A 17,694-nucleotide genomic window follows, 5' to 3' on the forward strand; every position below is an offset into this window, starting at 1 on the left:
GAGAACAAATGGATTAATTAACTATTTGTTGACTTGTCTAATAGCATCAGAGGAATGTTGGTGGAGAAAATGATTATGCGTACCTCTAGCATCAACTTACATTAAAAATAAAAGAGTATTGATGGGTCAACCAACTGAAAATGTCAATCTGGTGCCTCTCAATCAATGAGTTTATTAGTTTTCTGAACTTCCAAATATTATTTGCAGACAACATAAAAACAATGAATATCATCATTGAATATGAATCATTACTGAATTGTAAGAAAAAAAAGACAGAAGGGTCTCAACTAAAGTAATAGAATTACACTCAACATGTTTGATGGGATAGAAGCAAACACAATGGATTAACATTTTATTTTAATATATTCAATAATGAATTCCATCAGACTTTTCCAAGGATATATATTAGAGCTGTCGGACATTTTCAAGATTAATCCCTCTTAACCGTCTACAGATTTGAGAAAATATTGTGAAATCAGCTTAAAATAAAAACAAGGTTCTATCTGAATGTGTTGCCCTGAGTGAATATTAGACTTAAGCCAATTATACATTTAAATCTCTCAGTATTTTCACTGTTTGCTTTTGCCGGCATCGAATGGAGATTTCACAGCATACCAATTTGTGCAAAAATACATCAATGAATCCCACAACAGTGCTGGGATCATTGCACCTAGCCTCGCAATGTGACCCAGGTTTTCTAAGCTCATGTTGGTTAGCTGCTTCAACCACAAGCTGGGACCCGAGTCTGGCCGCAGGCCTGATGCTGCCAGCTCGCTGCTCGGCAGGTTTAGTAGGTATTAGGTTTTAATGAGAGCAGGTCTCAAACAGGGCATCTTTGAATATCAATAATATTGAATAAATGAGCTTCTATCTAATATTAGATAGCCACCATTTGAAAAATGAGGCCGCTTCCCTGAAATAAATCATCGCTGGCATTTAAGTAAAAAGCCAAAATATTTGGCAATGAACATTATGTTACTTTAGTTGTTTCCAAGATGGGTAGAACACGCCCCCACACACACACACACACACTTCGCCTGAAGGAGAGACTTACAATTCACATCCAGGCGGTAGTGTCGAATCCTCTTCTGCCCGCCGAGTGCTGGGTGGAACGCCTCGCAGCTCAGCGCCGCCCCGTTGTCTTTCCTTTCTACCGAGATCCGGATGGTGCTGGACACACTGAACGTCTTCGCGTTGTCCTGCTGAGATACCACACCTGGAGAGAGAGAGAGAGAGAGAGAGAGAGAGACGGGATGAGATGATGGAGGGAAAGAAGACAGGTGGGGTGGCCGAGAAACAAGCGAGCAGCCAGAACATGCCCCTTCTTCTTCTTTTCTCTGCTAAGACATCACACCGATGGTGGGAGAGGGAGAGCGACAGGGAGGGAGAAGAAGAGACACTTAGAGGAGAGCACAGATGTGGATAGAAGAAGTAAACAGACTGAAAAGGAAGAAGAAGTTGGTGACTGGTGAATGAGCATCAGCAGCATCAGGTACCTGTGGAGAGGAGGATGAGTGGTGGAGAATAAGAAAGTACAATTTCCATTTATATTTCATGGCAGTTATGAGCAGCAGAACTGTTTGTTTGCAGATGGCAAATCAACTGAATAATTTGTGTGTGAGCTTGAGTGAAAGAAAGTGAGAGAGAGAGAGAGAGAGAGAGAGAGAGAGAGAGAGAGAGAGAGAGAGAGAGAGATGGGGGAGAGCAAGGGATAAAAGAGAGGATATGCATAACCAAATTGAGATTTTAACTGAGCCAGACACAGCGAGAGGGGGGCGTCAAAGGACCAGGGTGAGAAAAGAAAGTCAAAGGAGAGGGTCCCATAGACAGAGAGATGGAGAGAGAGAGAGAGAGAGAGAGAGAGAGAGTGTCATGCCAGATGCAGTGTGGAGGAAAGATGCGAGAATAGAGGCGGAGGGGAGACAGAAAGAGGGAGGATAAACAGCCGGGTGAGGCAGTCACGTATTGTTTGAGCAAAACACAACAATATTACTTATATCACGCTGAGTTTTCAATTATTGCCGGCGAGTAAATGAGAGCGGGCCCAATCGAGGTGTGAGAGAGGACGGCGGTGGGTGCAGATGAGCAGGAATAGGGCAGCGGAGGGAAGATAGTGTCTTAATTAAAGAGTGCTTGCCTATATCTGTGGGGATCTGCCTCTAACCTTTAGTGTCACAGTTCATTTAACTCAGGGCCAAAAGAGAGTGCAGGGGAGTGAAGGGAGGGGAAATGAGATGAAATGAGGAAACAGGAGGGACAGGGAAGAGAGGAGAGCAGGAGACGAGCGCAAAGCAGACGAGAGGAAACAAAAGGAGAAGTTAGGAAAAAAAGAGGAAATAAGAGGAGAGCAGGACGGAGGAAACAGGCGAAGAAAAGAGGGGAGGAGAAGAGGAAGAGCGGGGAGGAACAAAGATGAGAGGAGAAGGAAGAAAGTGTGGCCCCTCTGTCTCTTTGGCCATGAAAGCCCTTTGCAACCGATAACCAAGCTGAGGAGCGTCAAGTCTTTGTCACCAGTAAAATTTAAAGGGGAAAGACAGAAAGGGAGATGAGATGAGAAGAAAGGGAAGGAGCAGAGGGGAAGGACACAGAGGACCAATGATGCTGACAGGCGTGTTCTGACAGAGGAAAAGGGCAGAGGCTGGATGAAAGAGACGTTGAGTGTCAGACAAAAATAGAAAGTAAAGGAGATGACGGCAAAACATTGCTCTGCTTGTCCCAAAAACTGTTGACGCCAGATTATCTCACACTATTTCATCTGGTCCGTGTGAGTTATTTGAGTGAATTAATGAATAATGCATTTGGCAGCGATTTGTACTTTTAAACAAAATTGTCTGTATTTATTAATATATCTGAGATCAATTGAATAATAATTTTTAAAAAAAAGAATAGCCATAAGCTTGAGTCAGAAATGCTTTGCATAAATTAGTCTCCAGGTTTTTTTCATGTTTGTGCTCAGTCAACTGTACCATTTTTTTAGGAATTCAAATGAAAACATATTATACACAAATGCTGATTTAACGGCGGAGAATTTCTCGGGGGTTAAACAGAGTGAAGGCAAAAGAAAGATCGGTCTCAGATGTATTATTGAGTGAAGCGCCCCTTTAACTGAGAGAAGTCAGTGGAGACAGAGTTAGAAAGAAGGATGGATCAAGGTACGAGACTGATGGATGGCTCATAGATTTATCAGAAGAGAGAAGTGAGGAGAGTTAGATGATGGAGAATTAAAGTGTCTCCATGTGAAAGTCTGAAAAAAAGAAAAACATTTCCTGTAATGGAGTCAGCTACGTGGAAATAAAACATATTTGAATTAGAGCATAGGGAGGGATATATATAAATATCTCTCTCTCTCGCTCTATAGATATACATATCTATATAGCGAGAGAGAGGAGGAGATGTGTGTCTGTTTAGATAGAGAGAGAGAGTTTAACTAGTGGACGCATTGAAGACTAATGTCTGCCTTCTCAATGCATAGATCAGCACACGTGGATAAATACTAAGAACGTATGACTCTTCCTCATAGGATTGGAAAAAGAAAAGTTAACAGAATTCACATCTCAAGAAGCGTGTTTGATCATTTGAAACTAGATCGTATCTCCTATACATTTTGCAAAGAACACTTGATCAAAATCATGGAAACAAGAGGAGTGGAAAGATTTTGTCAGCCCCGCAGCCAAAACCTTAATTTACTCCATCCATCCATCTTAACCTGCTCCCCATCAACCCATCCATCTGCCATTCCTTCTATTTATCCATCAATCACCCCTCCATTCATCCTTCTTTTCATCAGCACTCAATTTGTGATAATTTATCCACCCATTTCACTTCACCTGCCCCATATACCCCCATTAGTTTCCTCATTTATCTCTCATAATCGTCCATCCATTAGTCCATCGTCAGCCATGTACCTGGTAGCTCACGGCCATTGCGAATCCAGCGCAGGGTGGCGGCCGGCTTGCTGCGCGGCGACATACAGGTGAGCTCCACCTCGCCGCCCTCCACGGCCTCCTGCTTGACCTCCACCGTGGGCGTCTCCGGGGGCACCGAAACAGAGAGCGTCGCCACCTGGTGATGCGTGGAGTCCGTGTAGAGCTGGCAGAAGTAGCCGCCCTCATCCGACACGCTGACGTTGGTCAACTCGATGCGCACCAGCCGTGGCGTGAAGAGCAACATCTGGAAACGGTCGTCCTTCAGGGCTGGGGGGGGGGGGGGGGGGGGGGGGGGGGGGGGGGTCACAAAGAGGATAGAAGTGAGATGGAGGCGAGAGGGAAAAGAGGGGAGGTGTGATGGGAGTAAAGATGGGGTGGGGGGGAGTACATCCGTCATTGAACATAATCACAATCTGTGAAGTGAGACGGAAATGAAAATAAAAGCTAAATGCTGTTTTCATGTATGTCTAAAAAATAGTGGTAAAAGAAATAACAAATATTTTTACTCTGGGTCAGTGTAATTCATTTATGTTCTAATGCTTCAGGGACAGATAGAGAGCATTACAAATTGTTTTTGTCATGGTGATTTTCTTGCCTGAAATAAACCAGACACATGCACAAGCTAAGATGTCACATATTAACACATTTTACTGGCAGGCCTTTTCTAGCTTTATTTTGAATTTGTTTTCAGATGTGAAGCACCTCAGGGAGCGGCTTTATACCTCACTCACAATCCCATTTAGTATGCTGCAGATTCACGACAAAGGGGGGCTGTTTCCTTACGCCAAGCTAGAAAATCAGACCAATTTATCATTCTATTACACTTCTTCAATTGGCCTGAACTTGTGTTCAAGTCAGCCATTTTCTGTTTCTGTATGGCTGGTAAAGTTTCAGTTGGTTGCAATCTGCAACGTCACCACTAAATCCTACACACTGCACCTTTAATAACCTAGCTCAGAGGGTCGGGTCGCTCGCCTCGGAGAGTGATAAGAATATCCTTCCAGTCTTTTACTTCACTTTTATTGAATCTGGTTACCGGCTTCAACTTTTTTTGGGACATTTTAACTGCACCCTCCTAATTGGCTCGAGTCTTGTTTCCAACTGTAATTGAAAAAAGAAAAAAAAAAAAAATTGAATGGCTGAAAAAAAACCCACATGCGGTCGGCATTTCAGGGGCCTGGAGCCAAGGCGAACCTACACCACCTACAGGGAAGTAATATCAGTTCAGACCGGTAGATGTAGTTCGGCTGACGTTGCCACTTACTGGCCAAAGAAATTGACAGTTGCTGCAATTGCTTCCACTCTTCTTGCCGATAAGGTTATTTGAGCTGCAAGTCCAAAGTTGCATGGTTGGCTGCCCGCGCTGTTTCTCTGTAGTTGAATGACATAGGCTGGGCCTGGTTGCTGGCCCTTTGCATCAATAACACCATGTTTGTGTTCATTATTAATATACATACTGTATATATATATATATATATATATATATATATGTATGCAAAATATAGTACATTGAAAATACTGTACTTTGACCTTTACACAGGCAGTAATTGGCAAATACATCTTGCACAAGAGAAGCAAGGGCTGCTTTAATTGAGAGGCACGACATCGGCTTTAAAACCCGTCGTTCTTTTGCCTCAATATAGTTTGCTCTGTATTATCAAACAATCTGTTCTATCTAGAACAAGAGTAGAGGTTTTTTTTTTCTCGCCACCCTCTAATTTGCGATGTCACTCCCTTGGACAGCGCTGCAGAGGAAAAACTGCAAAACATTGGAGAAATAGTGCATGTGACAGCACCCAAGACAATTTTCTGCTCTTGAATTGATAGTGCTGCTAAATCAAAAGCTCAGTTTGATATAAAAAGTTCAGAGAGAGTTTGCAAAGTCAGTCTCGATGGAGCCGCTCCAGGCTGAACATCGATACAGCATAAGATGTCTTGGTTCTCACATTTCCAGGTTTGAGGGAGAGTGTTGTTAATTTTCCCCAGCACTGATTGGACCATCCTAACCTAAAGCATATTCATTTATTCTCTTTGTTACTGCTTGCTTTATTCCTCCGTAAGCCCATTACTAATTAGTGTCTGGCATTTTTATTGTTGATCTTATTAGGATTTAATCATTATTGTTTTTACTTGCTCTGAAGCATTTGGCGACTCTTTTAAAAACTGCTGTGCAAATAAAGCTTATTACACAACCAAAAATCATTTTAGGAACGCTATTACATTGAGTAGCGCTGCCCCTTTGAGTCAGTGAGAGACTGGCTAAATAATACAACTGTACACAGTGTACAATGAATCCCAAATAACCAACAATTGGAAAGAAGGAGTAAAGGCAATCTTGGACCTCAGACCAATGAGCTACACTCACGAACGCTATAATGCACAGAGAAGAAAGAAGAGAAAGCGCGGAGAGGAGTTGAACATGCAACAACTTTCCTTTTGTTACCCAAGAAAAGAGTATAAATCAATGGTGAGGGGGAAAAAAAATGCTGGTAATAACAAATAACACTAACAACAGCCTGGGTGACAGTGGCTCGATGTCCATAGATTTTCATTCTCACTTTGTTTTGACTTGACTGTGAAACCTCTCCGTCACTCTCCATCTTTGATTTGATTCCCCCTCTTCGCTCCTTTGTGTCGGCTGTGGCTCACGTAGGGAACGGCACACACGTCCCCGATGTAACAACCGGCCATCTCGCGGCAAAACTCATCACGACAAAGACACTACAGTATAGATATTGGCTTTGCTTGCCTGGGCATGTGTGATAGAGAGAAGAAGAAATAATGAGAAAATGGTCTGATATAGCTACATAATGCGGCAGGCGGGGAACAAATGATATAGATAGAGGCAGAAATCCACAGGGGACTGAGAGAGAGAGAGAGAGAGAGAGAGAGAGAGAGAGAGAGCGGCCAGAAGCGATCGAGTCAGTCCACTGTTCCTGGAAGTACACCACACTAATCTCTCCACCCCCACCACAAAAATGTCCCTTCCAACGGATGGCAGCGAGAGCCCGTGAGCTATTCCCCACAGATAGGTACATCTTTTTTCCCCCCCCCTCTGCACTAAATGGCAACTAAATGTCAGACTTCTGTTCAAGTCCAAGTTCACCTTTATTGTCCCATCTCATTTGCATGCTGGGAAGAGTTGGCAAAAGGGGGAGAAAGAGAGATATGGACCACTGAGTCCATTTGGTTAGCTCCACCGCTCTATTATTTCTATCAGTCGCCACAATCACATAAAACACACCGCTGGCTGGAAGCTCACTTGCAAAACAGGGCGGCCTAATCCAGCGCATTTACAGCCGTGCCTCTATCGGCGCAGTTAGTGTGGAATGGCTCGGCACGGAGAGGCTTTAGTTTGTCGGTCTGATATGTGGGCGGCAGATGGGCAATAGGCAGACATGGAAGGGCCCTACAGCGAGTGATGGAGTAAACGTGGAGGTAGAGCGAGCCAGAGCGAGATGTAATTTACGCTCCCAGAAAATGTCCCCGATGAGGCCTTCCCGTGCTTACGGGAGCCAAATTAGTTACAGGAAGCCATCTATACTTTATCCCTTGCCTAACCTTTGGATCATTTCCCAGCGCTGTCTCTCTTTCCCCATCGCATGGCGCTCCCTCTCCTCACTCTCTTCGCCCTCCACCCGTCGTCTCATTCACCCCCACTCTGTTCTCTATTCTCTCATTTTCTCTTTCACTTTTACTCCCAGTCTTCATTCTCACTCTGATTAGGCTTCACGAAGAGTGCAAGTCCATGTCTTGGGGGAGAGCTCTGTTTAAATACTTAATCGAAGTTATACCAGCAGTGCTAGAATTAGTGGGGAAGTTGAAAGTGAGTTTTCCAAAAGCAACAACCTCAGATACCCAATTAAGGCCACTCCGGGATCGAGGTGTAGAACACATGTATTTGAATGTCGTATCAGTGAACAGTGAAGGCATCTCTTTTGTCTTCGGTATTTTAGTTTGATCTTCAGCGTACTGCGCGGAACATCTTCAGCGACTCCCACTTTGACAGAGACGGTTCCCGAGGGGAGTGTGGAAGTCTTCAGTGTTAAATCAAGGTAATTACAAACGATGTGAAATGTGAAAATGTGTTCAAGCATTAATACATGTTAGCAACTATACGTATGTGTTTGAGTTTGGAATTTATTTCCTATGGTTAAAAATACCAGTTCAAGTATACTGTTAGTTATGACGGGCATTAGTGCACGCTCGTTACAGATTATGAAGCACGCACTGTGGGCGGGTGACTGTTTATAAAAAAGCCAAATGAACCTAATTTAGGGAGCTTTGCTACCTTATCCTGTTTGTTTCTGTTGTTTCTTACTGCCCTTTATGTTTGTAAAGAGACGGCTCGCTCACCTAGCAGGTGTGTCAGCTTGTCCTGAGATTTCCTCCTGAACTCGCCACCATAGGCTTATACGGTGTCATCTCGTCACATGATCAAATAGAGACTTGACATTGGACAACATCAACATACTATTACCCAGGAATCATCATTGCATCCCCATTGGTAAGGCAAATATACCAAAGAAAATAAGGAATTATTATTTAATTATTTAATTGAATAATTGTCTATAATTTATTCAGAGTTTATGCAGAATAAGAACATTTAGTTGTAGATTGCTGCATTTTATGAAAACATTTTTAATTAAAATGTGACGGAGATGGGTTTGTTTCTTTGAGGGTATAATCTATTGCAAATGGCCTACACACATTGGTGTTACCAAAGTAGCAATATTAATAATTAAGGGTCCTATCTTTGCCATATACATTGTATAAAGGGCGTTTTTCACACTTTTAACCATTTTCTAACCATGCTACTACACTTGAGGATGTCTAGGTACAACATACTCCTAGCACTTGAATGCATTAGCCATTTTCTGCCCTTTTTTTGCATTGAATATGACTTGGGAGGGGACGGGGAGCTCATTAACAAATGTTGCACTGCCAATTACTAGTATAACTATCACTGGTTTGACGCGCGGTATAAATAATTAAAGACCCAAACTAAAGCATTCGCTGGTTAGTCTCTTAAGCTGTAACCAAAACTATCCGAATATATTCAATTACAGTTACAAACCACAGTTTTACACCATAGCCTTAAGCTTGAGTTATCATCTTCAAAGATTATCAGATCAATTACATAGGTCTTAAATAACTACAAAACTATAAAAAAAATTTGCTCCACGCAAATTTCAAATGCAATATTTTATCTCCTTGACCATTGTTCAAGTACTGTAGTGTTTGCCCACAGTGCCTTTATTATAATATTGGTTATAATGGTAATTTGCCATAAAGCGGCTTTAAAAACACATGTGATTACCAAGGCCATGCTCTAATTAGGAGCTGTAATAAGTTCCGATCTCATCACAAGGTTTAAAAGTGGATTATGGACTCGCTTTGAACTCTGCTTTTAAAACAGTTAAAGCAGTCACACTGTTGGGGCAGAGCAATAAACCATCATATAAATTAACTCTGGGGTTATCTAACTTTTTAATGTAGAATCACTTCAAAAGCAAAGCGAGGACATTTGCAATAAGAAAAATGTAAAGTGCAAGTGTTGGTGAGTCATTGCTAATGTGTTTAAAAGGCTGGCTTCAAAATGGAACTGCGGGCAAATGCGTAGACACGGACAGATTAAGTTTGTCTGCAGGGACAAATGTGCACACACCTCGCGTGCCGTTGAAGAAGAGGGTCTGTCGGCGGGGATTCTGGATAACCACGATTGATCCATCGTAGTTCTGCAGGCGGCAGGAGATCTGGGCTGTACCTCCCTCCAAGACTGTCACATTCTCTGCCTGCACCGCCTGGCAACGAGCTGAGGGAGACAAAAGATGGACGTTAATATAGTGATACAGGGAGTGGGCGAGGACGAGGGAGAAAGAAAGGGAGAAGAAGATGAGAGGGACACAAAGTAGGAACAGATGTGATGAAGAAGATGCTCATTTGCACCGCACTTGAGAGAGAACCTCTCAAAGTAAGGTACTTAAAGTATCCTTCATTTACCTGCTATTCATCATATGGACACAACAAGACAGAAACGTAGAGGGGGAGGAAAAGGGAGGAGGAGACAGAGTGATGGAGATAAAGAGACTAAGAGCAAGAGAAAAGACACTGAAGGACTTCACAATTAAAAGTGGGTCCTTATGAACAATGAGTTCTTATGAATATAATAAGGATACTTCTAATTACTGCTATTCATCTTCATACATGCACAAACATGCACATACAAAAAGGCCGATTGCCTCCGGCGATAGTCTAACAGAATGCAACACACACACACACACACACACACACACACACACACACACACACACACACACACACACACACACACACACATTTGAATACATATTGCCTTATTAAAACTGTAAGTTGCTGTCGGTCTTGAACTTAAGACACTCACACGCACGCATGCACGCACACACACACACACACACACACACACACACACACACACACACACGCGCCTTATCTTGGATCGCCTCAGTGGGAAAAGTGCAGAGCAGTGAGACCATCTCGGCAGCCTCGAAGGCACTTCACACACTCTCAATGCCATTTCTCATCCAGCTGCAAGCTAAACCAATTGATTACACTCCATTATTCCGATGTAATGGTTCTCATGACAGGTATTTGGAAAGTGCTAAGAGGGGTATCCCTCACCATTTTTGGCAATGAATACGTTCGTACATGCCGACACCTGTATGAACATTCATGTGTGTGCGCACACACTCAGGACGCACACACAAACTTCAGGACATTATCTTTCAAGCAAACCTGTCTGGCTCCTAAAACCCTATGTTTTTAGATGAGGGTGCAGAGCAACAGCAGGGAGCCTCTTTGATGTTGCTGAGCGCCCAGGAGTCAGTAATGAGGAGGTTGATTACTCTCTGATTGGAGCGCCCACCGTGTTTGTGGGTCAGACTGTTGACACGACTCGACTGAGTCACGCTTCCTGCTGAGCACAATGGACACCGAGCTACGCCACTTGTAGATTTATGCGCAATTAGCCAGAAGGCTCCAGCCAGCAGTGGAATGTGATTGCCTTGAAGAGAGCACCACCTTGCCGGGCTCCTCAAACATTGTATTTACCAATTTGCACACCCAATTTGCATTTTCCTCTCTCGCTGGAAAAAGCGTTGGCCGCGGGGAGAGTTTAGAGATAGAACGACACCAATATCGAAGCATGATGATGAAGCAGGCAATAAGAAGTGCCGATAAAGACGACGGGACTATATACATTTCACTGCCGGGTCTAGCGGTGTCTCTGAGCTCTGTAAAGCACCTTCAGAAGGCAGGAAATGAGACAAACAGATGGTGGCTGCCATGGCAGGAGTTGCTGACTTGACTGCTTTGGGCCAAAATGGATGTCTATATCAGCAACCGAGTGTGTCCTGAGTCAGTGTGTGTCTGTGTATGCGTGTGCTCACACATACACAATAGATGGGCATGTGCATCGGGTGTGCAAATGGAAGGGCTGGCATATTGCAATTAAGATGCTTTGACATCATCTGATCCCGCCGACTTCCTCCAAATTTAATTCTCCCCTCGATTTTAATCTCTTTTAATGAAATACTCAAAGCCTACATATTCATCACGTCAGGGGTAACGGAGAGACACCGTGGATATTGAACTGAAGACGGAAAGAAAACAAGAGGGGGATGAAGAAAAAGGGGACTCTAATACTCTATGGAACAGAAGGAAAAAAATCATCTTGACAATTACCACTGATTGTAGTCATTATTGCCCCCATTCTCTCCATCAATATTGTGATTCATATCGGGGGCCGTCAGGGCCTGCCACCGCCATCCCAATTATTGTTCTAATGGCTATTATTAATCATCACCATGGCAACCGTGCTCAGCCGCCATTGTTTTAAGCAGTGTTAATTGTGATAGTTCTGCTGTGCATCCCGACCAAGCCGCAGCAGCATCTGTGTGCGATCAGTGACCCATCAGAACCAACGCGGAAGAGAGGGCTTCGAGTGGGAGAGCGACTCCAGACAAAAGTTGGGTTTTGGCAGGAGGCCTTAAAAAACGAATTTGCTGTCCATTTGTACACCCACTTCTCCTGACAGCTGCCAACCCTTCGAAGGAAATTAGCTGCAGTGGCATGGCAGCAAAGTGCGAAGAAAAGCAACAAAGAAAAGTCAATTACCGGTAATAAAATTGTGTGAACCGCTGTTGCGAGCCGCATGGCTGGCATCCGCTGTCTCCTGCTGAGAGACGCCACCCAGAAACACCTGCTGGCTGCTGGTGGGTGATCAGTCTGGGCGAAGGGAACAGAGGCATGGAGAGACGGTGTGGAAGGGAGGGCTCTAACCAGGAAATGATATCGAGGAGTTAGTTAGGAAGTGATGGTTTGGCCATAATAATGCAGCTGGCGGGGGCTGGACGAAATTCGACGAGAGATGGCGGATATTCTTCCACTGCCGCTCATAACGCAGCTGGGTACAGCACTTTAGTTTGACTGTAGGTTGTATAGGCTGCCATGCACATCAAGGCCATGAGCCTGTGCTTCTGATCACCAACATACGTATAGTACAGAGAGAGAATGAGAGGGAGGGGTAGGGGGAGGGAATCAACCTCTGTGACAGAGGTATTAATCTGGCCCCCATTAAAATCTGTGCCCATAATAAAATACTGCACAAGCGTCGAATCATATTAAGAGAGAAAGCTGAGCGCAATCGATACCTTGGTAGTGCACTGACTGCTATGATGAACGGATAAATAAAACAGGAGGGGGAACAACAACAACCACTTCTCTCTCCAGCCAAGCGGGGGCAGTATTTCTTAGCAGTGAATTGGTGCTTCTCATCATTTCAGATACCTATACCCCTGCTGTCAGTGTGGGGGGGGGGGGGGGGGGGGGGGGGGGGGGGGGGGAGAGAAGCAGCCTTTATTTACTACAGCAATAGAGATCCGAGAAAGGCCATCATTTACAAATACATAAACAAATAAATAAATAATAGGAGTGCAAATTCATAAGACAAGGCTGTTCAGGGGCCCTTCCTAATGGTCCCGCAATGGGGTTGAGTTATAAGCAGAGGGAGGCAAGGGATAGAGGGACAGTGGGAGGGGATGAAGGGAGGTGTGGAGAGTTAAAAGAGGGGGATTTGGGAGGAAGCCAGGTGGACTGCTGGTTCACCCTTGATCGTGGTCAATTCTAGAAAACTGCTTCACTAGTGCAGGGTTAGCGGGCTGAATTACCGCCTTGCTCCTCTCTCTCCCTCTGTTTCACCCTACCCTTATTTCTTTCTCTCTCTCTCTCTCTCTCTCTCTCCCGGAGAGAGCGAAAAGACAAGACAAGCCACATAAGAGATGAGCTGTCTCCATTTGCCCCAAACAAGCCCCCATGTATCCTTGAAGTAGTGCAGTCACTGTCCCCCTATTCATTATCTCTCATTATCTTTCCATTGGAAGTGGGCCAAGAGCTTGGGTTGGTTTTGCATGCTGGCCACGTATTTACGAGGGAATCGATGCAGGAGAATACAAAGCTTGCACCCGTATGTTATTACTGCTTTAATTAAAACAATAACAGCAGCTCATAGTTTCCAGTCTTATGGGGTCGTCCGTCGGCAACTTCTCCATCTCTTCCCATCTGGATGTACATTTTTTGCAGTTATCCCCCGAGTCTATGAGGCGAGCTGGTTTCCACAGTATGTATGCAAATGATGTTTGCAATGTTTATGTGTGTAGGTACCCTCGCTCCAGGTTCATCACAGAGTTTTACGGTGTGCTGGCTCTCTAAAATAGCTGACTGAGGTTCTTCTCCTCCATACCTCCGTCTGCAGACCCACAGCTCTCCCCCATTCCCTCTCTCCCTTTTCTCTTACCAGTCTAAAATGATCACTCCAACTATCTGGGGGAGCCAGAACTCTGCCAATCAAATCCAGTGCCAAGAAGAAGAAAAAAACTCCCTCTATAAATAATGCATAATCCTTTACAAATCTCACTCTTGTTTTTCTCTTTACCTTCGTCCTGTCGCTTTCGCCTGTCCTCCTTTCCTTCCCTTATTTTGAGGGCGCCCCTCAACCCCCAGCACCGCTTCCACTTAGACCAGAAGTCATAATTCTCCCCTCCCGCTGCCTTCGTGTCTAATTTCATTCTCACCATTTCCCTCTTTCTTCTTTTATACAAACCCACGGTCTCTCAGTCCCTCTCCTCCCCACCTTCTGCCTGATCTAATCCTTGATTCATCTTCCCTTCATCAGTCCCTTTTCCTTTCTTCCTGTCTTCTGCCTTCTTCTCTTTTCCCTTATCTATTATTGCACGGCTAACCATGCATCTTCCTCATCAGTGCTGTCCTAAAGATCCTCTGTCTCCCTCCTGGGCCTCAGGAGAATTGTTGCAACTCTTCCCTTCTGTCTCCCGTGAGCTGCTGTGTCACTCCTGTTCCCTCTTCCTTTTCTTTCTTCATCCATTTCTCCCCCATCGTCTTCAATAGTTTCCTTCCAAGCTGCAATAGGCTTTTATTCCCCTTGCAATCTCTCTCTCTCTCTGTCTCTCTTTCTCTTTTTCCGACTCTCTGCTGGTTCTATCTCAACTCTCTCCTTCACTAAATGTGATTTGTTCTGCAGCTCAAGTCTGCAGCATAATCGCTCTGTTCTTATAGTGTGTCAGGAGAGCGGAAGCGAGCGAGCAAGGGAAAGACCCAAAAAAGTGAGAGGAGTGGGACAAGAGGACAAAACAAATGATTGGAGCAGGAAACCGAATATCTCAGTTTTTCCTCCCTCTTTAAACTTCTTCACTACTTTTGCTTCTTTAATTGCCAGTTGTTTCACTCAGCCCTCTCTCCACTTTCTATCCCTCTTTGTTTCTCTCTCTGCCTGTGTTTCCTAATCTCTCTCTCCCTCGACTTGGCAGGAACCTCCGACCCTCTCTCCATCACCCAATGATGTACTGTGAGCACTGCACTGCTAATCAGCTAAATCAGCATAACACTGTCTCCATTCACTCTTGACCTCTCATTAGAAACATTTACTTTCACATATTTATTTGTTTCACATCCTGTTGTTAACTTTCTGACTTTGTTCCCCAGTCACACTGACTCCATCCTCTGCATTGAGATATGTTGTCTACTTCCTCTCATCACCTTTCCCTTTTACCTCCTCCCCTCTCTGCTCCAGCATCCTTAGATTTGACCTTCGCATTTTTATGTCTCTCCGGCCCTTTGGCGTATGCCTATTTCAATCACCTCATCCCTCTCTTACCCCATCCCCTCTTCTTTCCTCTCCCGCTGCATTGCATCTCTCGGATCGCTCTCCTCTTGTCCACTCATTCCATTACTTATTCCCCTCTCTTACTCACCTCTTCTTATCCTTCACAAACCACCATCATCCTCTCTCTTTCCCGTCTCCTCCCTCCTGTTTTCTGACAGCTAAAGCTGGTTAGCGCTATCTACTGTGCAGTGTTTTATGGCCCGGGTCTGTCACAGACCCAACAATCCTGTGACAAAGGCCACCACACACCCCCCAACAGCAGCTTAAAGGAAATTTACAGGGCTATTACGCGGTGGCTACCACACTGGAGATTCAACACAGCCAAAAGAACCGGTCTTCAAAATCCACCACATGGCTGCCTTCCCTTTGGTGTGTATCTGTGGCGCACTAGTATGAGTGTGATGCTGATGAATGTGAATGAGCGTGTGTACGGGCATGTGTGCATTTAAAATCAAGAGTGCATGTGTGAAACACAAAACTGCCCCACTGGCATGAATTACATAACCACTCTAACCACGCTTGTGCCAAGACACAAACTCATTCTTCCACGGTTTCCCTGTCACCCCCACCGAGCATCTCCCTCAACATCCCACAAAACACAATGTCCTTCTGTCGATATAATATGCAAAAAAAAAAACGAATTGAGATTTTGGCTGGCACAGAGGAGACTGCACGGTGCACAGCAGCACAACACTTGTTTACCAATGAGCTGCAGGGGAAAGAACATCTCCCTGTATTAGACGCATGGTAATAATAATGACAGGGGGTATTAATAGCACCTAGCAACTCTGCCACTGATCCCATCCCACTTAATGTAGCTTTTTCTCCTCATTGCTGCCTCGTGTTCAATGAGACTATGACTCTTCGATCAAACCTCGACACATCATGCATCTCTTTTGGAGGCCTATAATCTCTTGTTTGAACCCCCCCTCCTCCCTCTCTCCATCTTGTTTACACACATCTCTGTCTCGCTATTTCTCAATTTGAGCCTCCGCTGCTCACTTGCATAGGGTCCACGTTTCTAGCTGGCCAAGTCCTTCTTTGCTTGTGTCTGTCAGTCTGTCTCTCTTTCAATATATATTAGTCTCTTTCACTGCACTCCCCCCATTCTCTTTTTCTTTGACAACCTCTCAATACGGCTCGCCATATCTATCCCACTCTGGGGTTCAACTTTCTTTAATAATGTTCCTCAGAGGAGAGCTGAGAAAAATACTTCAGCCACTCTCATTTCGCTCTATCTACTGTTTTCATTTGTGACTGATTCCCTTCAAGTCTTTTGGTCCACCCGTCCACTCTTTTTCTCTGCCTGGTCTCTCATTCCCTGGCCCTGTCACCTCCTGGGCCTATGCTACTCTCTTCCAATTCACTCTAAACTTTATCTTAAATTAGCTAATCTAACCTAATTACCAGCATTTTGAATAACTCATCGGAAGCTCTCATTTCGTGATTCAATCACAAGCTCTTCCTTCCTTGGTTATGTGCTGGCCACTACAATGGATCTCATTCTGTATCAATTTACACCAATTAGTATACTTACACACTTGTGTTCTCTTTTTTTATGACATCACAACATTTTGAATCTTTAAATTACACACAATTGCCACATCCTGGCCGTAACATGAAAGGAGCGTTATACATGTGCTTGTTTTTGTGACATATTTGTTGTTTAGTGACACCTGAGCTTGCCTCCAGTATCCAAATTGCACGTCTCATTTAATCTGTGTATGTGCGTGTATGCACATGTTGGTGTTGATGTGTGCATGACTTACGAGTGATGCAGAGCAGGACCAGGACCAGGCTGTGCAGGGCCAGAGAGAAAGGGGCAGGGAGGAGGTGGCAGAGGACAGAGCTCCGGACAGGCCTCATTGTGTACTGAGAAGCTGTGTGTGTGTGTACGTGTGAGTGTGTGTGGATTTGCACGTTTGATCAATGGCTCCTCTGTGACCCTAGCTGCACTGCTACAGACAAACTAGTACACCCACACTCACACACACACACACACACACACTCTCTGATTTGTTCTCAACTGCAATGCTGCAGCCACGTGCACACGCTAACTGCCCAGATTCACTTCAGTGCAATCAGACAGAAGTTGTTGTTTGAGGACAACCCTAAAAGAAAGGACTCCTATGTGCTCCAGTGACATAGAAAAGAATTGTGGCGAAGGCTTGCATGCAATCCACAGACGTTTGGCCAGAACTCAGGGCGCCAACAGAGCTGGCGATTTAGACACTATATCACAATGGATGGAGATGAGTTTAGCGCAACACAAAGTTCCACTGTTGACTTTAGCAACTTGTGCTCCTTAGAAAGAATTTACGACGTGCATTGTCTTCTATCCATACGGTGTAGATAATTTTCAGCTACAGAGCTGTAGTGGAGCTCAGTCCCATCTAAGCAACACGACAACAAAGCCAACACTGCTAGGCTAGCTATTTTCTACCACAGTGCTCTGAGCCTCCTGAGACCAAAGACTCTCAGATCAATAAACCAGCAACACTGTGTTCTTTACCCGCAAGAGTACTCCGTAATGGCAGCTATCCAGTTAAC

General features: G+C 44.5%; 1 protein-coding gene across 2 annotated transcripts in view; it reads right to left on the minus strand.

Annotated features, from left to right (window-relative positions):
* cadm4 (cell adhesion molecule 4) overlaps positions 1-17,694 on the minus strand; it is a 151,393-nt gene that overhangs the window by 22,927 nt on the left and 110,772 nt on the right. For both annotated transcript variants that reach the window (XM_034554196.1, XM_034554195.1), the window contains exons 2-4: positions 9,595-9,741; positions 3,906-4,193; positions 1,055-1,216 (exon numbers count right to left, since the gene is read on the minus strand). In XM_034554196.1, coding sequence (XP_034410087.1) covers positions 1,055-1,216; positions 3,906-4,193; positions 9,595-9,741 — 597 coding nt within the window. The remainder of the gene's footprint in view (positions 1-1,054; positions 1,217-3,905; positions 4,194-9,594; positions 9,742-17,694) is intronic.

This window comes from Cyclopterus lumpus, chromosome 16 (assembly GCF_009769545.1).
Source record: "Cyclopterus lumpus isolate fCycLum1 chromosome 16, fCycLum1.pri, whole genome shotgun sequence".
NCBI lineage: Eukaryota > Metazoa > Chordata > Actinopteri > Perciformes > Cyclopteridae > Cyclopterus > Cyclopterus lumpus.